A 27,293-nucleotide genomic window follows, 5' to 3' on the forward strand; every position below is an offset into this window, starting at 1 on the left:
GACGAGCACGCGACAACCTATATGCCAGCAGTAGCAGACGATCAAAATAATTGCAGAAGACAAGCAAACAACGGGATATGAAAGAATCATTGACGGATCCTTTTGGAATAATGTCTGCTTACTGAAACAGCGAGATTCATTCTAGTTTTTTTTTTAATTTCTAAAATATAATTCATTCACGGAGCTAGACTATTTTTAAACACAGCTATAATATAGTATTTAATACTAACTAATTTTAATATGTTGTATACAGACAATAACTCATTTTAGATATAGGCGATCCCGGGATTTTCCCCCCACCGAAAATTGTCCGGTTTTTTTCGCCGTACTTCGGTAAACTCTGACCTTTTCATTATTGAAACAACAATAGATTTAACCAAGTGTTCTTTTGTTAAAATAAATATGGCGGGGTAAAATTCCAATCGCAACTTTTCGGCCCTTTCCGTCTGCTTTCGGATAAGGACCTCGGACACGGACGGGTATAACCTACGCTAAGAAACTAAACATGTAAACAAATAGTAATATACATTCATTAAGTTCTTTTACTTTCAAGTTAAATTTCAGTTACTTAAGTTCTGTTTAACCGTGCTTTCTCCTCTACGGAATGCCGTTAGGGCCATCGCCTATGAATGTGTTGATCTAAAGCGCGATAGTCGATAGTACGATGGTGAAAACGCGAAATCACGAAACTACGATGGTGAAAACGCGAAAGCACGATGATGAAATCGCGACAGTACGATACTACGATGATGAAAATCGCGTTTCAGATCAAACCATTCAGAGGCGATGGCCCTAACGGCATTCCGGAATGCCGTTAGGGCCATCGCCTATGAATGTGTTAATCTGAAACGCGATTGTCGATAGTACGATGGTGAAAACACGAAATCACGAAACTACGATGGTGAAAACGCGATAGTGCGATGATGAAAACGCGATAGTACGATGATGAAATCACGACAGTACGATGGTGAAAACGTGATAGTACCATGATGAAAACACGACAGTACAATGATGAAAACGCGATAGTACGATGGTGAAAACGCGATAGTACGATGGTGAAAACGCGATAGTACGATGGTGAAAACGCGATAGTACGATGATGAAAACACGACAGTACGATGATGAAAACGCGAAATCACGAAACTACGATGATGAAAACGCGACAGTACGATGGTGAAAACACGATAGTTTATCGCGCTTTCATCATCGTAGTATCGTACTGTCGCGTTTTCATCATCGTACTTTCGCGTTTTCATCATCGTGCTTTCGCATTTTCACCATCGTAGTTTCGTGATTTCGCGTTTTCACCATCGTACTATAGACTATCGCGTTTCAGATCAACACATTCATAGGCAATGGCCCTAACGGCATTCCGTAACAATGCATCCTCTTACAAATTATTTTATGCTGCATTAATGAGTTAAACTTTTTGTATGACTTAAAATTACGTTCTCAATACTTATGCGCAACACACAAGAAACAATTTACAAAATTGTCGCCCTTGCACATATTTTGAGAATAGCGTCAAGTTAGCGTAAAAAAGACGTTAGCTCTGTGGTTTTCAATACGCTATACATTACCCACAAAGACAGCTGCTTTTTAACAGCGAAATATTAAAAAATATTTGATTCAGATTTCAGCTATTTAAAAGCGAAGACGAAATGTTGTCTTTAAATTGTAGAAAAGGTATACACGTATTTTAAAAAAAGAAACAAAGATGTTTGAGAGTATTATAGTGGACATGTAGCTCTATTTAATGCAACAGGCTTACCGAAATCGATTTTCAAATTAATGTTTTACTCCGTTTATGTATCTTAATTAATTTCAACGAATCAAGTAATATCTTTCTGCAAAGTAATTTTCTAAAAATGAAAATCAATTTTCTTCTAATCTCAGAATTGCTATACCAGTCAGAGATTGTCAGGACAACAGTGAAATCTTTTGTCATTTCAAACACAGTGATGGCGTTGGAGACGGTCATGACAAAGATGTTAATAAATCAGATGTTGATGCTGATCAAGGAACGGAAGTTGATGCTTCGTATCACGGCATTGTAACCTACTAGTATGCCAGCGTTCTAGAAAAACAGAAAGCTGGAGCGTCGGGCCGAAGAGGAAAGGGAAATTAATTGTAAAGAAATCCGTAAGAGTCGATGAAGGAAACATGGCACGTAAGGTAGATAACTTGTTAAGTTAATTAAAAAGCTAGAAAGCATGCGGTGAAACGAACCCGTTCATATTACGAGTTTTGCAACAGTGTAGACGCTTTCCTTAGACATGTAGAAAAACCGAAAGTCTACATCAAATATTCCGAAAGGGGAGATGGTGTGCAACGCGAGGGGTTTTACAGTTTTTGGTGTTAGACCAGCAACTATTAAATGTAAAAGCCGGCAACGTGCCATTATTGGATATGGCTTACATGTTTCCAGCAGAAGTCACCTGCAAGAATATATTCAAACAATATCTTTAGCACATGATGATATGCTACGCCAAAAAAGCAAACGACAATTTTCGCCATATTTCAACTGTTAGCAATGCATTGACATGTCCAGATCCGAAACCATTTGAATGTGTGCACTGGATAAACTTAATCTATAAATTTTATATTTCCGTGCCTGTCAAATGTTCAAACAATAATGTTAACTTACCTGCAGAAAAGTTTTCAAACTGCACAAATCCACCATGGAGAAATACAAAAAAAAACCAAACAGCAGACGACAATTGTTATGGATAACGTTTACTTCCGGTATACTGTCTGTTGACATTGAAATATTCATTTGGCATTATTCCACATTAAACCTTTGTATAACAAGTACGCGATCAAGTTTACGCTTTCAGCATAGACAGACGTATATCTTTTGGATACTTAAAACCTAAGCTCACTACAAACGAGAAACCATCAAGCAGATCGTCTAATCCAGTTGGTGAATGTTCACGGTTCTCAAAGACGAGCACGCGACAACCTATATGCCAGCAGTAGCAGACGATCAAAATAATTGCAGAAGACAAGCAAACAACGGGATATGAAAGAATCATTGACGGATCCTTTTGGAATAATGTCTGCTTACTGTAACAGCGAGATTCATTCTAGTTTTTTTTTTAATTTCTAAAATATAATTCATTCACGGAGCTAGACTATTTTTAAACACAGCTATAATATAGTATTTAATACTAACTAATTTTAATATGTTGTATACAGACAATAACTCATTTTAGATACAATTTATGTGTTTTTATTACGTACGGCGACATTGTATTTTCCCTCCGACATGTACATGTACTATTCCATTTTTTTGCAGGTATGACATCTCTCTAGCAGACGACACGTAAAATTGGAAACAATATGGCATTTTTCATAGCTTATTGTTATAGTTTTTATTTGTTTGGGTCGTCAGACCAAACAAATAATGGTAGCGAAATTTCAGAGTCTGATGCTGCCGAAAGTAGGCCGCTTTTTTGAAGCGGTTACTTCACTTTATATGTACAGTAACGCCGAAAAAAATCAGGGGAGATCACTGCGTAAAGATTGTCAAATGACAGGCGCATTAATTTTCAAGCAAAATAATTCCCGAATGGTCGAAGATTTCTAATATTGTTTTATCCTTTATAGATATACATGCTTATAATAAGCTCCATGATTATTAACATCTGTGTTAAACAACAGTTAGCGTCGAAATAATAAGGGTTACACACCCTAATTTAGAATAATATGGTTTTCTTCAGACCTTTTACATATAACTTCACCGTGGCCGAGGGGTCTGGAGTTCAAATCCAGGATGACAACTCTTTTTTTTCAAATTGTTTTAATCAAATAAACATTGAATTGAATATCAGTGTTGCAATTAGTCTTAAAGCCAATTAACTACAATTAAAACGCTGGAAAGCACTGGTGGCACTATACAAAAAACAAATTGGTTTATAATCTCACAACCTTCACCTTTCTGACATTCTGAGACCCAAACACATTCAGCGCCTTCTGTGCTTTGATTTATTGTTTTGCATTGGGACACATTTATTATTTATTCAAAGAGAACATTAATCAATGTAAAAATGGGTATAGCAATTAACACACATGGACTAATGTTTAGTATTACAAGCAAAAACGTTCGAGAAAAACAGCATCCACATTGGAATGTAGATGGTTACTGAGCATGATTTGTTGTATATTTTATGTACTTACTTCAGAAAAAAGAAGCGAACAGAGAAAATAAATTGCTTTAACTAGAAACATCAATTTATCATAGTTTATTTCAAAATGTATGTTTTATATTTACAATAACGGTGTAGTTTATTGATCGAAATCTTATAAAATAAACATATCGTCTTTTATGTATTGATTTATGTTTCCACTCCTCAGAGGTAAATTCTATATCGTATCAAACAGTAAGACTCTTTGTTACAAGTTAATAATGGTTTGTCTATTATAACTTGATGGTATTGATCATTTTATGCAACAGCTTTAGGAAATATTGTCACAGCTGCATTTTTTACTGACTTGAAATTGATTTTTAAGGTATGAGATGGCAATTTGATTATAAAAAATATAGGAATTAATGCCAGAAAAAAAAATATGATGGAACTGCTTTCTCTAATTTATAACCTAATGAAAGTAAACTCAAATATAACAATTTGTAGATATTTATTCTTTTAATAAAAAGTCGATACATTCAAGAATGAATTTGCAGTCAAGATTACTCATAAAAAGATAGCGACAATCTTGATTAAATATTCATTATTACATCGTTTGTAACCCGTTTGAAATCAGTCCGATGACCAAAACTTTAAAGTTATTACCGGGTAACGGTATATACGCCTTATGGGAAATTATACAGCCTGAATGAGAAAAATATGACCCCGACGCCAGTCGATTATTGATCCAATTAATGAAAACAATTTATATGAACATTTTTTGACACTGAAGTATCTAATACTAATTGAATAGAACTTAGATTTATGCTAAAACATAAAGAAACATATTTACATTTTGAACCGCGTCACGACAAAACCAACATAGTGCGTTTGCGACCAGCATGGATCCAGACCAGCCTGTCTGATCTACGGATGCGCAAGCTGGTCTGGATTCATGCTGGTCGCAAACCCATTATGTTGGTTTTGTCATGGCACGGCTCATTTATGAAATGATAACGTTATTGCAGTACAAATATGCAGAAGATACATTTATCATCAGTCATTGGTGGTCTTGCTGCTTCTTAATCTACATAAACATATTTTTATATTGTAATTAAAGACTCTGACATAATTAAACTTCCCTTCAGTGTCACTTCCCACTGATGACAAAGCAGACCTCATTCTTAGACTCTAAATCCCTCCATGAAGATATTGTCCAAATGAGAATCTGTGGGGAAAAAATTGGACATGGAGTTTCACGGGGGGGAATCACGTGACTTTGTATAGTAATACCCACGAGAAAATGGCGACTGCTGAGCCCCGGTAAGTACCTTATTATGTTAAATTAAGGTGACAAACGTTTCTTAAATCAAAACAAAACCTAGCGTATCATATGCGCGTTAATTTTCTTCAAATGACAATACAAAGTGCATTATCGTACGTTTTGTGGTTTTTGAGAACATTGTTTGAATTGTGTGAAAATTGCACATTCAGCGATAGTAATTCGCACGAAGCGATATAATTTGGTACCAAAATAAATGAAAATAAACTTACTTTCTGCACTTAAGACACAAAATCAATCATTTTATTGACATCTGTTATCGTAGAAGTTCATATAAAATATATTTTCGAAGGTCTGTAGCCTACAAATGTTCTTTGCAAATGTATAGTAAGTATAACGAACAATTTCTGGATAGTAAGTTACACGAAAACAAAATAGTAAGTTTCACGCACAGATTCCATTAGCATACATATACATTAAAAGAAAGTTAAAGTTCATATGTTAAGAGATAGAAAATACTTATTTCAATTATGCAAGATCAAATATTTCACATTTTTGTCTATAGGACGAATGCTTAATTGGTTGCTATTATGGGCGCATTTGTTGCCGATAAACTTAGTTTGGTTTCAAACCCGTTTTGTAAACCCTACATTTGTTTTTCAGTTTTTCACTTAAACTAAAACTGATTTAGTTGTTTTTAGAAGCGGAAACAAGAACCGGTTTAGCAAACTGACCAAACTGCCTCCAGATGCAGTTTGATCGGTTTAGGTTGTCCGAACATACATGCACTTTCCTGGAAAAATGGCGGCAGCCAAACATGAAGGAATGTTGGACCAAAATTCAAATCGGTAATTGACAAATGAGCATAATTTTTTAAACATTTTAAGCGGAACAGTAATGTTACTTATTAGTTGCAAAGTTGTATGACACAGCTTATAATGCTTTATAAGTATAACTTGTGATGTTGCATTTATAGACGAAACGTACTCGAGTCTCAACGTACCCAGCATTAAAAAGTCAAAGTAGAGATCTACTTAACATATATCACAAAATATTCTCTTCTATATTTTAGTTTTAATATTTAAAAAGTAGCTATTTATGTGATGAAATTAAGTATTCTTTAATAATTTACTTCTCACTCTCAGTCCTGTAATAAATTACGTTGAACTGTTGAATTATTATTTTCTAAGGATTCTTACTTTATTTCAGTATCACAGAACGAAGTATTGCAAAGCCCAAGTTTTCAGTGGACGAGACCTGCTGTTCTTAGGTTAATAGCACTTTATAAAGAGAATGAAGCAAAATTTCAGAAACCAGCTATTAAGAAAAAGACAGTTTGGCAAGAAATTGCAAACAAAATTACTGAACACCTGTTACCAGTAACATGGCAGCAGTGTGAACAAAAATGGAAAAACATGACAAAAGCATACAGAGACACAATCGATAATAACCGAAAATCTGGTGCTGATAGAAAGGAATGCCCTTTCTTTAAAGAAATTGGAGAAATATATGGGTACAGACCAAATGTTACTCCATTACATTGTGAAGGATCAATGGCTGAAGCTGGTGAAAGTGAATCTAGCACAGGTAGTGAAGAACCAGGAGCTTCTACATGTAGTTCACCAATCAAGAAAAAAAAGCAGAAAACAAGAAAAAACAAAACCGATACAGTAATACAGTTAATAGAAGATATGAAAGAAGAGCAAAGGGAGTTAATAACTGAGATAAGAAAGCAACATGAAGATAGAATGACAACTGAAAAACAGAAAATTGAACTTTTGTCAAAATTACTGAAAGATTGAAGTTAAGAAAGCTGGACAACAGTATTGCTTGTTTTAAAATGCTCAGCACCTAGAACTGATTGCGTTTTAATATGCTCAGCACATAAAATGGTATGGCTTGCTTGAAAATGCTCAACACTTAGAACAGTACAGCTTGTTGAAAAATGCTCAACATAAAGAAGAGTATCACTTATTTGAAAGTAATTTACACATATAACAGTATCACCTGTTTGAAAATGATCAACATGTAGTACGCAATCACTTGATTAAGTATCAGTTTGCTGGATTGTTAATGTGCTAATTCATTCTGATTTGGAAGTTCTGTCTGAAGAACAGACATTAGTGTTTTGAAATTTATAAAACCTTACTCAGTTTTCTTGTTAAAGTAAGATGGTTAGTTTTTAAAGTGTTCTAACATTTCATTTCAACTAGGCAGCAGATTACCTGCCAAATTTGTTTGCTAATTTTTGCCCAGTTTAAGGTCCAGGTGTTCTTATATCTACTTTGTTGACTTAATTGGTCATTTTGTGTTTCGTGCAAAGAATGCACCTGACTAACATTCTTTAGATATCCAAAATGTACAGTGTTTTTAAAATTAAATGATAAAAGTAATGATCTTCTCAAGTTCTGCCATAGACTTAATATGATTCAGTTATGAATTGTGCTCCATTCAAAACATGGCTTTAAAAGGATTTAAGAAGGAAATTCTGCGTGGTTTTATTAATAGTATAGTGGAAACTTCTTTATAAACGTATGTACATGTATAAAGCAAGTTTTCTTGACATGCTGTAAAAATTGTTGTGGCCTTCTAGTTTATTTTTTGTAAGATCAACTATACTGCAGTAAATATTATTAAAATGATTTTAGGAATTTCAAACCTATGGAATTTATAATATGCCCCATTGAACAGCTGTAGGGCGATATATGTGTGTTTTTCTGTGTGTGCTCACTTCTGCGAGTCGTATTAGCTTCATATCTTTTAAACTGCTTAAAGATTTTGAATTTATTTGTGTATTTGCTATTGAGATAATGTGTCCAGTACAGTTTTAAGCTATACTGACACAATTTCAATATAGTACTTGAGCTTCAAACTTCCACTTTACAATGGTTATATGTTAAGTCTCCACACCTTATCTCTCTTAACTGCCTGAAGTAATTTAGCAGAAATGTTTAACATAATGAAATGGCGTGTGTTTATTGGTCCATTCTTGTAACAGTTCAAGGTCATGCAGACACAGGGCAGAGCGCAAGTTTAAATGGTAAAGATATGCTTGGCACTCATCGTTGTTGTACACAGTAGCTGATACCAATACCTTTGCAGACAGAACTTATATATCTTTTAATATTTTAAGATAGACTTTGAATTTGCATTTTAGCAAATATCAGCTAAATGATGGAAACAAACTTCCTGTTGTAAGAAAACCAGTTTCGAAATTCAAGTATACTTGTTTTTATTTGAGCTTTATTTGATCATTTATTATTGTGGAAACTACAATCGTACGATGAACCCTTGTTTGTGCTAACAGTTTTTAATGCCCTTGTCTTTTTTAAAGTTTTAGGGTAAATTGACTCGACATATACTTTTTTTAGACATGTTTAGTTATGACATGTGAGTTATTTCTCAGATGTGAGAAGGTGGAAATTAATATTGTTCTAGATTTTTTTCACAACTGATCATATTTTCATTGGAGATTCTTTATTTTACTTTTAAGACTTGTAGGAAAAAGTGTACAGTGTACAAGATTAATTAAGAAAATTTCTTTTCTGTTACATGTGTTGTTATGTTTATAACATTCAGTTAAATAAAAGAGAAACACAGCTTATGAATGTTTTCTTTTTAATTTTGACTAAATCAGTTATGTATTATCTTATCTGTAAATAATACTGCCACTTGGTATACACCATAATGCATGTACTGTTCAAAGTTACAAAAGGTCGGCAATGGCTTTTCGTTTCACGTCAGCTGACGCACATGTTTTACAAATGTCCATAAAATTGTTGACCTCTTCGTTGTCCTCGGCGCTATCCGGTATGAATTCCAGGATGTCCTCAGCACTGTTGTACAGACAAAGTTGATGAAGACAACAACAACTTAGTACAACATGCACAATAGCTTTGATGTCTGTCAGATCCACAAATTTCAGTCTGCGAAAGCGTCCTTTCAGAGCTCCAAAAGCTCTTTCTATGCAGATTCTTGTTGAACTATGTTTGTAATTGTACCTTTTCTGGATTTCATTGAGGTTTCCAAAGTCCTTAAAAGGTACCATTAACCAGTTGGATAGTGGATAGGCTGAATCTCCAAGTAGATGTGTGTTGATGGGAAACATGTAGATTTCTTCACTTTCAGCTGCTGAAGCACTCTTGAATAACGGGGAATTTCTAAGGACTCGTGCATCGTGCACTGACCCAGGCCACCCGCAATATACATCTAAAAACTTAAGGTTACAGTCGCAAACTGCTTGAAGTATCAAGGAGGGTAACCTTTTCTGTGAATATAGTTTTCTGGGAATTCTGTTGGGGTGCGGATAGGGATATGACTTCCATCAATCGCTCCAATGACACCTGGAAAACCATTGATTTCCTGGAATCCATCTACAGTTCTATCAGCTGTCCGTTTCTCTGGCCATTTCACTAAATCTGGTAGCAAGTGTTTACAAATTTTCTCTGAAATTTCATGAATGCTTTTGTGAACAGAATACTCGCATACCCCAAATATATCTGCCAAAGCTTGATACGTCTGTTGTGTTGATATATACTTGACATATATTAGCAGTTTCTTTTCAACGCATATTTCCCCTTTACCTATGTATGGAATCATTTGTTCTACTAACGAGTCGAATGTTTCCCTACTGATTCGGAATCTGTCCTTAAAATCATCAACACTATAATATGGCAATACTCCCTCCACATAGTTCTGGATTCGTTATTTTCTTTCTCTAAATGTTGTGGTGGCAACAGCCATGCTACAAACTGTGTTCCTGGTTATTTTTTGTAGCAAATGAATATTGTCATCGTGTTCAGAACACATTAATTCTTCTAAAAATTAGATATCAGGATACATTGTCCACCATTTTTACTTGATAAACCCACAGTTTGGTGATTAAAACTAAACAGGTTTCAGGTTGATCCTAATAACACTAAACTGCAAACCTATAACATGAACTGGTTTATCGGCAACAAATGCGCTCTATTATAATATATCAAATGAACTTTGATGGGATTTGATATTACACGGCTCAGTGTTATTTTTCTGTGGCGATAGTAGTTCTTTGACCTCTGCAGTTTCAGGTGTGTCTTGGCCCTCATTTTACTGTAATGAACAAATATAATTGCTTGTTAATTGGTATGGTGATGTTTATTAACTGAATGCTGATCGATGTTTTTATATGGCGGTATTTGTTACATTTAGTCACTATGTTACTTAATTTATGAAAATATATTGAAGAATTCGCAAGAACAAAATAACTTCTTACAAAAAAAAACAACAAAAAAAAACAACAACAACAAACAACAATGATACAGTGATACAAGTTATGATTAAAGGCACATTGTTCCTCAGAAATCCATATTGTTTAAATTCTTTAGAAATGTCAAACATGTGTTTGATAATGTTTAAATAATGGATAAAACGTATGATAGTATTTTATTACAACTGAAAAAGGTAGCACTGAACATTATATTAAGTGATGTGTCGCTAAGGTAGCAAAATGTAAACAAAGTAGTATTTTGACTTCCATACGAAATACTTATTCACTAAAGGTATACCATTTTCCAACAGAACCAAAGATGTAAAAGATAGTTTGAGTATCTAGCAAATGAGTATGTTTTCGGAAACTGTAACAAGATACCAAAAATAAACAGTTTTTTTTTTAAATAAAAATGATAGCATTTAAGAGGCATAATGGACATTCAAAGAAAAACGAATATTTGAAATCAAACGGTCAAAGATATGAAGGCAAGTGGAGTAAAAAAAATATTTACATAAAACAATCTTAGATGCTGGGTTTCAAATCACACCGTCAATGTCGGGACACCTGAGTTAAAGCACCGACGTTTTGTTAGCTAGTTTGATGAAAGAATTCAAGGACTCTGGTCGGACTAGAATCCATAGCGGTGAGAAGCATGTGTATAAAAATCAGGGACTTTAAACACTCCGCCATGGACGCACTGAATATCTTATTTACTTACTCTATCACAAACAAAAAGTAAGAGTTTACGACGCAACACATTTGCACATGGTAAGAAAATAAACGTATAGTAATACATAACATTTTAACAAAACTTCTTGGGTTTATTTATAAAATCTGCCAGTGTAAGAATAAAATTAATAAAAACTTTGTATACCAGTTCTATGATGGCATTAAATATCAATGTGAAATGGCGAATGTCTTCTCCTTTGCGTTTTTGGTCCAAATTGCAGATACTGAAAAATAAATGATGGTGTTGTAATATTTCCTTCTGCACAGTTATTTCTTTATAAATCTAGTTCTAAAGATAACGGATGTGGGTCCAGTCTAACGTGAAAAAGGGCCAAGTGTAACGTACATTGTTGAGTATCAATGTCAATGTCTCATTTAGTTATTTTAAGTTAAGTAATCTTTTATGAAATTATATGAATATGAATACATGTAATATGAAATAATATGAATTATTATTAAAATACTCTCTCGATATTTGTTTCTCTGTCACCGTAGACGGAACACACTTGCAAATTTGAAACCAAAAGAATTATAAAATAGTTTCGTCACATTTAAGTAAGCTATTGGAAACTGTGCGTTGATTTAAGAAACGTTTGTCACCTTAATTTAACATAATAAGGTACTTACCGGGGCTCAGCAGTCGCCATTTTCTCGTGGGTATTACTATACAAAGTCACGTGATTCCCCCCGTGAGTTTAATTTATTTAATTGCTAAGTCCTACACATAACAAGAAAAAAAACCAATATACCTTACTAGATGAATTCTTGACTCTCTTCCATTGGACCTTAGACTTTACCTATCATCTCAATTTTCTTATAATAAATTTTTACACCTTAAGAATTATAACAAATGCCCATTAGACCCTATCCTTTGTTATGAGAAATATTATTATTATAATAATGCTATTACATTATATTGTTTCTCAGATAATTTAAACCGATAAACAGTGTACAAACTAGCAGACAACGGGCTTTTCTTAGAGTTTCGAGTAAAGAAAACCAGTTGAATATCCATCTGTAAAATGGTTGGTAACTTTAACAAAAAAAATTAATATACCTTTGGTGTCAAAAGATATAATTATGTTGAAGTTTAAATTGATACAAAGCTAAGATTTCGAGCTTTTCATTTGTGTAAGAATTTTAAAATCGCAATAAACTGGCAGTTTCAAAATTGTGTTATTTGTATTCTTTAAGCTTTAACAAAATGTGCATATTATTATTTTAGTACCGCGTATCCTAAACCAGTGCCACGTATTTACAGAGTATATTTTTATACTAGCACCGTTTCATAAAATGGCGGCCAAAACAAAAATAATTTCATAAAATAATATTTTTTTCTCTGAAACATTATCTAGATTCTAAATATGGCAACCAAAAGAAAAAGAGATGTTGAAGAAGATGCTTTGTCTACGCCAGCATCAAAATTTCAGAAGCAAGACGAAGGTAAATGGCAATAAATTACAAAAAATTAAAGAAAATTGTTACAAGGAAGTGGCTAGCCGGCCCGTACGGCTAGCCAAAAGTTCTAGCCGTACGTGAGTCACGTACGACTAGCCAGGACACACTGTCTTCAGTAAAGAAAGTACGTACTTTAATTGTCATCTCAAGACGTCGAGATAAAATAGCGTTTGGTTGCAGTTAAATAACATCAATTGAAATAGTTTACAAAATTTTGATAATAATCCTTTTTTGTTTCATTAAGTTTAATTTTTAAATAAAAAAAAAACAAAAAAACGAAAACAATTGTTGTTGGGCTCTGATAATTGCGTCAATTACCGACGGTATAGAAGTTTGTCCATCGTCCATCATTAAGGAAAGTTTGCATTATTAAATTATTTTTTCCTTTTCACCGTTCACAAATCATAAGCATGAAAATTAAGGACGTTATAACATGCAACTTTGACACTTAATTTTATTGAGATAGAAAATATTAGATTATACAATGCTTACTCGTATTTTTTTTTTTGCAAAATTGCGGAGCATCTTTATTAAAGTGAACACACTAGGACAAATGCGGAGATTTGATTAAAATCGTCGTTTAAAGACACAAAATAACATATGCATTTTCGACTTCCATATAATTTTGAAAAGTGCCGTACGGCTAGCCAATACAGTGTGTTCAGGCTAGTCGTACGTGACTCACGTACAGCTAGAACTTTTGGCTAGCCGTACGGGCCCGTACGGCTAGCCACTTCCTTGTTACAAAGAGATATGTGGCTATAATTTAGGACCGGTTGTTTACAATAGTTGAGATGGAGATATTATTTTTCCTAGTTACACATACAATGATATAATTTTCTTAACACTATATAGTAATAGAGGGGCTGTCAGGTGTGGAGTGTATCTTGAAAAAACAGCATAGTTGTGATAATTGTCTGATGATTTACACAGACACAAGTTTGGAGTATAGACCCCGCCCTTCTCCGCCCATGAATAATATGAAATTAGGCAAAGCCTATAAACAGGGAAGTCGTTAAAAAAATCCTTTCATTCTTTCCGTTTTAAAGGTGTCATTCGGTGTTACATGCACCGCTTCCGTTTCACTAGTCAAAATATATTGACGTGCCAAAGCTTGATTCTGAGATATTTTCGTTCTGGGGCAGAATCTCGCTTTAAAGGCGAGATATTGCCCAGACAGGAAAATAGCACAATATCTCGTCGCGCAGTACAATTAGTTGGACTACCGTTTCACTCGACGATTATTATTAATCCGAAAAGTTGAGATTTGTTCCTTTATCGGAATACCCCGCATATTATCATTGAGTTACATTGTAAATGGCGGCGCCCGACTAGAACTGACACTGAAAATTTCATTGATAGGTATAGAATTCTATATATTTTTTAACTGTTTTTTTATTTGATTTTCTTTTAAATATACATGTGTAGTCTATAGCCGGGCAAGCCAAAGCCCGGACCCGCTTTGCGGGCCCGGTCTTTGACTTCCCCGTATAAAAAATAAAAGTATTATTTATTACAAGAACACGTCCCTCACCGCTGTAGGTTCGATGCCCACTCGGGTCGAAATCTTTCATGTGAGGAAGCCATCCAGCTGGCTTACGGAAGGTCGGTGGTTCTACCCAGGTGCCCGCTCGTGCCTGAAATAATGCCCGAAGGGGCACTTGGGGTCTTCCTCCACCAATAAAGCTGGAAAAAAATCGACAAAAAAATCTCGGCGGGACGCTCTAGGATGGCCCGACTTGAGTGTACGGTCGCCCATATGGCCTTTTCGGCGGCGACCTTAAATAAACGCATTAAAAAAAAAAGAAATTCAATAGCAACTACTCGCCCCTTTCCGTCAGTCTTCTTGATTTGGTTTTTGTACTGATTAGGGGATGTAACCGCTGCGGGGATTTTGGTTTCGGCATAAATGAAAGCGCAAAACAGTGCCGAAACTCATTCCAGTCGTCTCGCATCAAAGGAAAGCCTACATTGTTATCTTTATGAAATTATGATATTTTAGGGACTTTAAACGTTGTTAAAATAGCGGAAAACAAGTTTTATGTTCAAGACATGTGACCAGGTCATGATAATATGCAAAATATTTTGACGTACGGTTTGCACGATAAAAATAGACATGGTGTATACAAGTGCGAATCAACAAAAGGAGCCACGCAGATAACTCCAAGTGTCTGTGATGATTTATGGTTTTAGAAATTATTCTTTGAACAAATATTTTCAATTACTTTTTTTACGGTAGATCTACAGTGTTTCCCATAATTTTGGGACATACTACCATTTTCCTAAATAAGCTTTTTCTCTGTGCAAATCTGAAAATCCCATCCCCCTTACTTTGCTTATTGTTCATCAACTGCAGCAGAGACTGTCAGACAGCTCAACATATTTTAGACATGATGGTGATAATAGATATCATAAGGGACTTCTTCTTTTTTCTGGCATGGGAGTCCCAAGACTCCTATTTTGAAAATCCTAGTGAGAACCCTGCTTCTGCCCTAAATTACACTTCTGATACAGTGGTGTTAATGGCCGAGTTGTTTACACACCTTTGTGTTTGGAAAGTCACCATAGGACCTCTACTATGTTGGTGCGATGTAAAACCGAACAAAAATGGTAGAAATTAATTATGTAGAAAATCAGCAAAAACAAATTATCATTGAATGATCATAATGATGATAATATAAAGTAATTACTTTTTTAGAATCAATTTTCATAATTCTGTTAATTCATCATGTTCAAATAAGATACAAACAACATCTACATGTATGATAAGAGATTAACAAATATAGACTCACTTGGAACACCGCTGACTTGGTTGAACATCACCAATTCATTTAGATGTAGATAGAACAGTACTACATGTAAATACGTGCATTTACTTACTACATGTATAATTTATACTGTATTGAGCAACTTGGTCCGGGAAAGATCTGTTTCATAGAAAAAAACTATGGTTGTTATTAAATCATTACATCTTTTACCTAGGAGAAGGACACATGACATGTGTCTGTCACTGGGGTACAATATGAAAACAGTGTATGTGCGTTACGCTTGTTTGGTACAATGTACAACTAAAATGGAATTTATTCTAGTAATTTGACCTGCTTGATGACAAATTTCTTGCAATGTAAAATTTACATTAATTGTTAAGAAAATCTTTTAAATATTTAAATATGTTGACAGCAGAGGAAAAATCCTTAAGCTTCTACTATTTATTAACACACAGTAATTGAATTTTCTAACTGTGACAAATAGTCATAACTTTGTTAAGTAAGTTCTTGCGCTTATCTTTTGCAGTGACAAGATCGGGGAGAGTGAGGAAGAAGCCTGCTAAGTTTGTAGAAGAGAATAAAGAAGAATCCGAAATTAAGCCAGATGTTGCAAAGCTGCCACGTTCTCCTCCAGTGCCTCGTGTCCAGCAGGTAGAGATTGCAACAACACCACCAGTCCCTGCAGCAAAAATTGTGATGGTTCCAGTGAAACAGGAAGTACAAACACCATATAAAGAGGATGCCTCCTCCAATGATGAAGATTCAGGAAAGCCAGGTAGATCATCAAGGGTGAGTTTCTACTTCATTGCATCAAATACATGTATTGCTTAATTAACCTGTCAGAACAGATGATTTAGGTTTGTAGTGTAGATTCATATACTTCAATAATTGCCAAGGTTCTCTTACACTGCTGGTTGGATGATTAAAATTATTCATATATAATTATAATTAATTTGTCAGCATTGCAGATTTGCATAGTGGTCTGCTTCGAAAGTCCCTAGGGTCAAAATTTGTGACACCCGATCGTTATTTCTGTAATATAGAAAGATATTATTAGATAAAAATTTAGGGAAAAATAAGTAAAAAGCATTTGATTGACACTGGCACCCCTTGATAACATTTACATGTGAGTTTGGTCAAAAGTTTCAATCTACAATATAAACAGGCTTCTAATATATAACACTCATCACTAGATGAAATTGTTGATACAGATAGATAAAATTACCCCAGCCACATACATATACAGTGTAACTTCTGAAAACCGAACACCCACGGGACTTGTCAAAAAGTTCGGATTTCAGAGGTTTCCGGAATTCAGAGGTTTATGATAATGCGGACAAGACTAAGCCACTTAATATCACTAAATGTCAAGGAAGAAGTGGCCTTTACTGTAATATCATATATAATAGTCTTTTAATCAAGATAAAGATGTGAATGAAAAGAATATATTTTTTATCTTACTTGCAAATGCTTTTGAATTTCTATCAGTTTGTAGAAATGTTGTTAATTGCATAAACTTACATATCGTCCGATGCTAGTTAATTAATTATTACATCAAATGCAATAAAATCCCTAAAGACTTTTGATGCATACATTGTCCAATTAATTGTCATTTAATCCGCTAATAAACACTTCAAATTAACTGACCGCCGTAAATTACTTTGATTAACCGCATCACTTCAAACATACCATTTCACAGTTTGTGATTTTTAACACGTGTCAATTTACACGATCACCGCTAATTAGTAAACAATCGATAGGGAGATTAAATCTTCCTGCAGGGTTTACAATGTATTTCACACCTTTGAATATTTCCGGTTTTTGGAGGTAAAATTGCATTGATTTGACTCTAATTTTACGAAAATATCGTCCGGAATTCAGAATTTAGAAGTTCCGGAATTCAGAAGTATTATTGTAATAGAAATTAGAAGGGAAAAAATCGGGACCGAAAAAATTGTTCGGTTTTTAGAAGTTTCCGGATTTCAGAAGTTCCGGAATTCGGAAGTTACACTGTACATAAAAGTAACCATTTTGTTAATCAACATCATTTAAAACAACAAAACTTGTTTCCGAATTTTAAAAGTGAAAGATATTAATAAAATTGTACACAGTTATATGTTTGCCTAAAAAATTATATTAAAAAGAACAATATCTAAATCTTAAAAAAATTAACTTAAAATGTAATAATGTGTAAACAAAGTACTGTAGTAGTTAAAATGCCTTTACCTGTGTCAATAATAAGAGTATACTTTTCTAAACTTTTAGGCGAGAAAGAAATCAGCCAAAGTATTGGAGATGGAGGAATTTGAAGAAGCTGAGAAAAAGCAGGTTAAGAAAGATCCCAGCAAGAAGAGTAAATCTCCAGTAGCACAGACAGGTCACGAGGTACAACAAACTGTCACTACCAACCTGCCAATACCAATTCTGAAGATAAAAGATATACCAACACTTCCAAAGGTTGAAACAGTATCACCACCTGGCAGTATCCATGTATCTCCGTCCCAGAAGTCGCCTGTTGCCGGATCTTCAAAGTCACCTATCATTGTGAAATCCCCAGACAACAAAGCAAGTGTTATAAAATTATTGCTGAGTTCTCCCACACAATCATCAAAACCAGCCTCATCTAACACTCCTATTGTTCAGAGTCCTCAAATGAAAGAAACAAAGACAAGTTCAAAGAAAACAAAAGCAAAATCGGTGACACCTGCTAAACAGGCATCATCAGATGATAAATCAAAGATAAGGCAAGTTCTTGAAATGTCAACAGGTGCGCCAGCCCCATCAAATATATCCATTATAAAACAAAGACTGAATGCTGGTCCAGATCCAACAATAGTTAAACCTGAACCAGGTGAAGTGGTAGTCGACAAGGCACAAGAGTTTGAAGAAATCACAGCTGTCCCTGTACCAATGATTCACAAAGAAACAAAGAGTAAAAGAGGGAGTAAAAAAGTTGCTGAAACTGATGAATCTCCATTCATGCCCCCGCCAGTACCTTCACCAAATGTTATACATGTAGGACCTATGAATATTGGCCTTGAGGTGAAACAAGAAACAGACTGCAAGAAAAAGAAAGGCAAGGTGAAAACTGAAGCAGAAATGGAAGAAGCAATGATCCATGAAGACTTTGGGCTAGACATGCCAGAAATCGAGCTAGGTGACTATATTTTTTGTTATTATGTTAATAGATGATAGTAACTTATAAATTACATAAAGTGGCTATTGTCTATGTGGTTATGTGGCTACTTTTTATCTGCCATATACATGTACATCATTAACTTGGTTTGTATATAAATTACTAAAAAGAGGGGAACATGATGTCCTTTAAGACAACTTATAGAATACAATTGCAATTCTTTTGTTAGATAAACAAGCATTCAGTTTGAAAAATTGATTTTCTATTTTCATTTATTATTTTTCATTGTTATTTTATAATTGAACTGCCATGACAAGAAACAAGGAGATACTGGTTATATCATACAGATCAGTTAAGCCTGCATTTCCTTTATTCAAAATGCTTTTCTTCATATATTTTAGTACCATGCCCCTGTAGCTCACAAATGATATGGAAAGCATTTATTTTACACTCCTAAATTTTAGTACTGTGTTCCCAGTAGTTCTCAAATGGCACGAAAATACATTTATTTTACAGTGATTGATTGGCTAATTTTCTTTGTTTATTTGACAGGTGAACCAGGAAATGATTCTTTTATAGAGATGGAAGAAGATGATGGTCTGATGATTCCAGAGGAAGAAGTTGTAACAACAGAGAAGAAAGGAGCAAAAGATGCAAAGAAAAAGACAGCAAAGGGGAAGAAAAAGCTCAGTTCTGTACAATTAGGAGATATTCCAAACACAGGTAAGCTGTCTTTTATAAGTTGAGTATCAAGGATGCTGTGTCCTGTCTCAATGTTGTATTGTTCCTTAGTAAAAAGATTTATATAATATATAAATAAACTTATATAAGTGGTTACTTGCACTGTTCCAGTCTGTAAGTGATTTTGTTTTGAGGTTTTAAGTTAAGTACAATAGACATTATTAAAGTAACATAACAGCACAGAACCTATTCCTATCATAACTGTGTCATATATTCTCAATGAAATTTTCATCCTTAATATTATAATAATTGCTATGTTGTCTTGGTTTACTATCAAGCACTGGGAATAGTTATGCCTACAGCTCTCATTTATCTAAGTCGCATAATAGTTGTATTGTAAAATGTTAACAGATGGTGAATTAGTGATGGATTTTGCCAGAATGAAATCAGATGACAAGAAGAAGAAAAAGGAGAAGCCTGCAAAAGAAGAATCAGAGGTACTTGATTATTTTTTATTTAAACAATACAGCTATATCGTGACTGTTTGTAATCAGTAGTGTATGGACAGATACCTGCTGGGTACCCTTAGTACTGGCAGTGCGGGGTATTAAGCATTGATATTTACATCTGACTACTATCAGGTATCAGATTAGGAACTTTTCCAGAGTGTTTATAATCCAAAATATAAAATCCCAGCTATTCCACTGGAAAGAGTAGGAAAATGTGTCAGAATTTGCATTTGATTGGTGTCTTATATATTTGATTGTTAAACTCATCCGTTAATTCTTTCCCTGATAAGCCAAATGTTTATTCTTCCCCTAATAAGCCAAATGTTTGTTTTGAAAAGTTGTATAAACCAGTAATTTAAATTATGTTTTGGTAGTTGTTATGTAAGCAAGTAATAGTACCTTATAGGGGCATATTGTTTGTATTTTTTAGGCAACCAAGAAAAAGAGAGCCCCAACAGCTTACATGTTATGGTGTACTGCTAACAGACAGCGCTTAGTGAACGATAATCCAGGCATAGGTTTGTAGTTTTATAATTACATACCCCTCCCCTAGGAAAAAAAAGTAAAAAAGATCATGTTTCCTTCATTCCCCCATTTTGTTAGTTTATTCATGTGTCTGTCCCACTTTGTTTTGGTTAATAAGTATCATTTGACTTTCATAGTATGATCACAAATTCACAATAATAAATAAGGAAACCTCTGTTGTTTCTGTGGCAAGAATGTAAAAGGTTATGGTCTCAGTGATATTTAAATTATTCAATGTTTCAATCATTTCCTGCCAATAAATAGTGTGCCATCTGTACCTTCTTGAAAGGATGATTGTCATTTATTAAGTATAGAGGACATATTTATGAAAGATTAAGATTTATGCATCTCTAATATTAAAACCCCGACTCTTTGCTGTTCAATCTCTTAAGTGTCATTACACCTACAGTTTTACAATTTATTATTCGTGTAGTTTTTATTATACAGAATTTAATGTAGATCCATTTATGTCTGGATTTGTTAACATTTATCTGATGTTTCTATAATGCTCTGATTTACTTATGTATTCTCATTTTGTAGATTTCTCAACCATCAGTAAAACATTGGGGGAGATGTGGTCTACATTATCTGAGAAGGATAAGATGGTATGTGTCTAATGTTAAAGTTCTCACTAGGCATTACTTAATGGTTCCATTTAAGTACATGTATAATGTAGGTATTGGATAGACAGTGCATTTATACTTTAATAATTTTTGGTATTTCTGTACCAAGATATATGTTAATAACTATAAATGTCATTTTCAGAGAAATGAAATTTTGATACTTTTATTGCAGACATTTATTGAAATCTAGAAAGTTATTGCTGAAAATGTCTGATTTGTGTTTAATGCATTAATGTTTTACAATTTAAATAATATTTGAAGGAAGAAACGGAACAAAATGAAACTTTAATGCTATAGATCTATATACTATGCTCGTATTTGGGTAAAATACATTTTTACATACATTGTACATTTGTTGAAGAAAATTTCTTACTGCATATGTATGATTTGAAGAATTGCAAAAACTAAATGTTTGGAAGCTGCATTCCCTATTATATATTTATATTTAGAAAAAGCAATATGTATTTCTTGTATCTACTGTTTCTGGGAATGGACAAGAAAAACTGTAATTAGTCCCCTACCGGTTTAACCGGAGGGGACTTTAGGTTTACCCTCCGTCTGTCCGTCTGTCTGTCCGTCCGTCAGTCCGTCCGTCCACAAAACTGGATCCCGCGATAACGCAAAAAGTACTGAAAATATTTTTATGAAACTTGATATATGGATAGATGGCAGTATGGAGATTATGCACGTCTTTTTTTTTCTTCCTATGTTGAAAATTCTGGTTGCTATGGCAACAAATAGTCTGAAAATATGGCAAATTTAACACATAAACTGGATCCAGTGATAACTCAAAAAGTACTGAAAATATTTTTATGAAACTTGAAATATGGGTAGATGGCAGTCTGGAGATTATGCACATCTTTTTCTTTTCTTCCTATGTTGAAAATTCTGGTTGCTATGGCAACAAATAGCCTGAATTTCAAGATTTCTGATTTAAATTTTTCAGCTTTTTCACTATATGTTCTTTATTTCTTAAGGTGTTTACTTCAAACTTTAAATATATGTTTCTGGTCATCAACCACATCATATGTGACAATGTTTATAACTCTAGCACAAAAAATATCAGTATTACCTCCCTTGAACTTAGATTTTTTAGGGGAAAAAATGTTGTCTTTTTTAAATAACTTCTTTATTTCCTAATGTATCTACTTCAAACTTCATATATATGTTTCTTATTATCACTCGACATTTTTGAGAAGGTTAAATACTCTAGCAAGACTATTTCCAGAATTAAATCCCCCTTGAACTTAGATTTTTTTCGAGAAACTGGTATTTTCACTCCAACTTCTTCATTCCTTATAGGATTTACTTTAAAATCCCACGTCGTAATAATATGACAAGGTTGTATAAACATAATTTCCTTACTAAGCATGGAAACTTAACACATTACTGTGATATAGACAAACTTATTTTATTATGTTTTGTGGTTGATATTTTCAAATACAGACTTCATTCTCAAATTCATTATAAATGGCAATACACAGGAGTGTATGACAATTAAAGAACTTTTTGAGGGACCGGTAGGGACTACTGTATTGCCCGCAATACTATCAAATGCTTGTTCATTTATGATTTACATATGAATATTTTCGTAATTTCCAGGTATGGAAGAGAAAAGCAAAGAAAGCAGCAGGAAAAGGGTCAACTCTGATCACAACTGGTAAAGCTAATGTACCAAAGATCCCAGGCTCACAGACCGTCACTACAGCCAGACAGATGGCTGTCATGTCACAGAAGAACGCTCCAACATTGGCTCAAGCTCTTCTTTCTGCTAAAAATGTTAAACAACAACCTATTGAAGATATGTCTACTCCTGTAAAGGTAGGTTTCAAGGAACCCCTTGGTTACATGGTTGCTTTAAGAGCTGTAGATTGACAACAGTTTGGGATAGAATCTAAACTACAAATTTGTCTTTGTTTTGTATTGTAGTAATTATAGTTTTGTAAGGTAGGGACTTAGAAAAATTTTTATAAAAAAAATTAAGCTTTATATCTGATGCCTGTAATAAGCAACATTATTGTTTTAATTCTGAAAAAGAATGATCCCAAAATATTTATATGAAAGAAATATGTTTGTATATATGTTTGGGCACTAAAGAGTTAAAATCCTACATAAAACGGCAAAATACTATTTTCATGTGGAACATTTTATTCTGTTTATGTACAATATTCATGTGTGTTAAATAACAGAGACATTCTAATATATGTTACAATTCTTTCAAAAAGGTAAGATTAAAGAAACATCATAATTTTATTTTTTCTCGTAAATTTTTTATAGAAAATATTTTATTTGATATGCACAAAATTGCTTTATAGTCTGTAAGTACTGTAATTGTTATTCTGTACAGCTTAGATTTCAAATATTTATTCTGTATTGCAGGGATTTGGAATGGAACCTGTTGACGTGGCTGCTCATTTGAAGATTGTTGGTGAATCTCTGAGTATTATTGGCATGAAGTTACAAGAACATCGGGTAACTATAGCGTTATGATTACATAGAGGATATTTGTTTAGTTCATTGGAAGATCGGAATATACATTGTATTTCACCTATTGAACATCAAAAGGTATATTTCACGAGTGGCACAGCCACTCATGAAATATGAACGTTTGGTGTTAATGAGGTGAAATATATTTTGATCAGCCACTAAACTAAACAAATTTTCTTTTTATTATATGCAAAGAAACATTTATAAAAGACATCCTTACCTAATTCTTAATGAAAATCGTGCTTAGTTTACTGTTATGCATATAGTTACTGTTCCGGAAATGAGCATGAAGGTAGTCTGAGGTCTTCCTCCACCAGTAAAGTTTGACATCAAACCTAGATTAAGTCTAAGTTCAAGTATATGTGAAATACATGAGATTAAATTTTTGATAATTTCATTAGCTGTAATAGATTTTAGTTATCTACTGGAAACTGTGTTATATAATTAACCCTTATCATGCCAACACCGAGATATCCTGGATTTCATGTCCTTACCACAGCAGCCAACACCGAAATATCACGGATTTGTTAGTAATCCAATACACAACAGGGAATACACTAATCAGCAATGTCATACTGATAAGAAATAATTACCAGTGAATGCAGGAGAAAATATCTTAATTGTTTCAGTAATCTTGGGTCAAGTTAAACATAAATTATCCAGAATGGTGCGAATGTTTTCAGTTTTATTCATTTGTAAAAAGTTCAGAGAAATGGCAGAAGGGCAAAATAGACAAATGCATGTGCAAGATGTCTTAGAACAATTGTTTGATGATGAAAATATGTATAATACTAGTTCTAAGTCTAGTGACACTGATAATTACTTTGATCAGTCAGAAAATGAGCAGGAATATATTGGGGATTTATTACATAATTTGCTTAATAATTTCGGTACATTTTTAGCTCGACTTTTCTATGAAAAGGGGAGCTATCCTACTCGCCCCGGCGTCGGCGTTGGCGTCACACCTTGGTTAAGTTTTTCGTACCACCCCACTTTATTTCAGAAGTATTACAAGTATGGCTTTGAAACTTACCATACTTGTTCACCATCATAACCTCCATCTACAGACAAGAGTACATAACTCTGTCAAGGTTTTTGACAGAATTATGGCCCTTTTTTGACTTAGGAAGTGTATTGAGCTTGGTTAAGTTTTTTGTACCACCTCACTTTATTTCAAAACCATTGGAGGTATTGCTTTGAAACTGACCATACTTGTTTACCATCACGACCTTCATCAACAGACAAGAGGACATAACTCTGTCAAGGTTTTTGACAGAATTATGCCCCTTTTTGACTTAGAAAATACATTGAATATGGGTAAAATCCACTTATTGCCTTAACCCTTTGAGATATTGCTTTGAAACTTTTAATGCTATTTCACATCATTACCCCCATCTGTACGCAAGAGAAGGTAACTCTGTCAAGGATTTGTTTTAAAAAATTAAGGCCTTTTATCGACTTAGAATCTTGGTTAAGTTTTTAGTACCAGTCCACTTTTTGACTGAACTGTTTGAGATATTAATTTGAAAGTTGGAATACTTGTTTACAATCATGATTCCCAAACATGTCCAGGAGAAGGTAATTCTGTCAAAGATTTTATTTGAATTATGGCCCTTAACTGTCAATGTTTTGTATTATAGGCAAGCACTAAAAAACTTAAAAAATCTAAAAAAATTCATTCCTATCCACTTGTTCACTTTACCATAAATTATGTCATATAAACATTGCTGTAATATTCAAGGGTATCAAACAACTAGTTCACTTTAAAAATACAGAGATTCTTGTATTGCCTTTTACTGCAAAAACTTTTTTTATTGGCAAGCAATAAAAAAGTCGAGCGCGCTGTCTTACGGACAGCTCTTGTTATATTTCTTATGATATTTGTAAGCAATTTATAAACTAAAACTCAATGAAATAAAATAAGTTTTATATTATTACGTAAACATTTTAATCTTCTTTCAAAAAATATATAGGTTTAAATATCAAATAATAATAATAAGGTAGAATAAGAGGTTTAAATCACCTAACCCCAATTAACCTTAACCCAGCTGCTGTTCACATAAATTAATTCGGCACTGCAGTAGTTAGCAGTGGTAGTTTACTCGGCATGATAAGGGTTAATAAAGCATAAATATGTTCATGTTCTTTTATATTACAGGGTCTGATTGCAGTCCAAGGGAGCTTATCCGTATTGTTAGACTCTATGCTGTGCACAGTTGCTCCCCTTATGTGTCTAACGTCAGTTTTACCAGAGACAAATGGCCTGCCTGCAGAAACTCACATGAAGAACTTGGACAATATTGCTTACATCATGCCAGGATTATGATGGAACAAATCACCCCACTACACATGTGTTCATTTTAGCTAAACTGTATCCCAATGCAGCTTCATGTTTATTGATAGGGAATACTCATGAATACAGTTTTACCTATTTAAAAGTTCAGGTGAAAAGGAGTTGACACAGTTTTGTGCTAGATGCAAAGAATGAGTATGGAATCTTGGAGGAAGAAGTTCAAAGGATATTGGTGGAATATTGACAACATTGATGTCTGCATACTGCACACCAAAACTTTCTCATTTATACTTTTTACAGTTGTTGTAACTTAGTGCAAAGTTATAAAAGTGATGGAAGACATTTGATGAAAATATTTTTACTATGGTCAGGTGTTAAAGATGATGATAAAGATGGTGATAGGTGGTGTTGATTATTGTACCAATTATTGTACCAAATAAAACAATGATTTAATCACTTAGATGTAAATAAAATTTACTAAGTTGAGATAGATAACAGGATGGGGTTTTGACAAAGTAACTAACAGTGTATTGACAGTAAGTTAATGTTCTACCCGCAATTTCTAATTATTCATAATACTATTTAATATTTAGTAAAGTATTTTTCATATGTAAGTCATGGGAAGATTACTGCTAAATAATTATAAATTAGGAGTACAAATTGTGTTTATAATCTTATTTTCAGGTCACTCAAAAAATATTTTAATCATTATTTTGATAGATTTTGAAATCATGAATATGATATACTTAAAGCAGCATGCCTTCAGGTTCATGCTAATTTTCATGAAAATTTTGAAAACGTTTTAAAGTGAAATATTGTGAAATGAACAAAGAAAATAATTTTTACTTTGCAAACGGCATTTTTTATTTTGATTTAGATCTGTGTAAATTTCCAAAAAGAGGTCAAAATATGCAAAAATACTCCTTACTGCATTTGTCCCTCAGTAGAAATATGGTGATAGATACTGCAAAATCAGTCATCAATCGCACATGACATATAAATTTTAACATGAATCTTTATATCTGTTTACTTTTGCTAAAATCCTATGCAAAAAAAAATAAAAAAATTTGATTTTCTATATTTTTCTATATTTTGGTTCATCTGGAGGAATGCAGCTTTAAGATATTTGTGTAATGGAACAAATTTCTTATAAAATTTTGGGTGTTAGTTAGTTTTTTTTTCTCAGCTTGTACTTTCTTTTTTACAATGTTTTACGCAATTGTTACTGATAGAAATGTTAGTGATTTTGTTATGACTTATTGAAATACTGTACATTTGTCATTTATCAATGTCATTCAAGTAAAATAAAACTTTCAAAGAATGTGGAATGGCTTTCATTTACTGTCTCAATATTTGCACATATTTATGATTTAAGTACTTGAAAACTTCTTGATACTTATTTCCTTGTTGATTCAATAGACATT

The 27,293-nt window shown here is 33.5% G+C and overlaps 3 protein-coding genes and 1 long non-coding RNA gene across 4 annotated transcripts; 2 read left to right on the forward strand and 2 right to left on the reverse strand.

The window, feature by feature from the left end:
* The first annotated feature begins 5,993 nt into the window (after positions 1–5,993).
* Positions 5,994–9,013, forward strand: LOC132722481 (uncharacterized). The gene is made up of 2 exons (XM_060706986.1): positions 5,994–6,257; positions 6,619–9,013. Exons 1-2 carry the CDS (start codon positions 6,158–6,160, stop codon positions 7,209–7,211), a joined length of 693 nt encoding a protein of 230 aa, XP_060562969.1. The 5' UTR covers positions 5,994–6,157; the 3' UTR covers positions 7,212–9,013.
* Positions 9,014–9,657: 644 nt separating this feature from the next.
* LOC132722477 (putative nuclease HARBI1) lies at positions 9,658–10,008 on the reverse strand. The gene has a single exon (XM_060706983.1). The coding sequence runs from the start codon at positions 10,006–10,008 to the stop codon at positions 9,658–9,660; it is 351 nt and encodes a 116-aa protein (XP_060562966.1).
* Positions 10,009–10,377: 369 nt separating this feature from the next.
* LOC132722482 (uncharacterized) lies at positions 10,378–12,090 on the reverse strand. The gene is made up of 3 exons (XR_009624616.1): positions 12,017–12,090; positions 11,535–11,613; positions 10,378–10,500 (listed from the first exon to the last, which is right to left on the reverse strand). It is a non-coding gene; the product is annotated as an uncharacterized LOC132722482 (long non-coding RNA).
* Positions 12,091–12,648: 558 nt separating this feature from the next.
* LOC132722483 (HMG box-containing protein 4-like) lies at positions 12,649–26,261 on the forward strand. Its single transcript, XM_060706988.1, has 10 exons — positions 12,649–12,832; positions 16,142–16,404; positions 17,881–18,772; positions 19,304–19,474; positions 19,844–19,929; positions 20,372–20,459; positions 21,007–21,071; positions 22,692–22,910; positions 23,469–23,561; positions 25,735–26,261. The coding sequence occupies exons 1-10, from the start codon at positions 12,754–12,756 to the stop codon at positions 25,900–25,902; spliced, it is 2,124 nt and encodes a 707-aa protein (XP_060562971.1). The 5' UTR covers positions 12,649–12,753; the 3' UTR covers positions 25,903–26,261.
* Positions 26,262–27,293: the final 1,032 nt, after the last annotated feature.

The sequence above is a fragment of the Ruditapes philippinarum genome, unplaced genomic scaffold (genome assembly GCF_026571515.1).
Source record: "Ruditapes philippinarum isolate M1 unplaced genomic scaffold, ASM2657151v2 ctg1660_1_1_1_1, whole genome shotgun sequence".
Taxonomy (NCBI): Eukaryota; Metazoa; Mollusca; class Bivalvia; order Venerida; family Veneridae; genus Ruditapes; species Ruditapes philippinarum.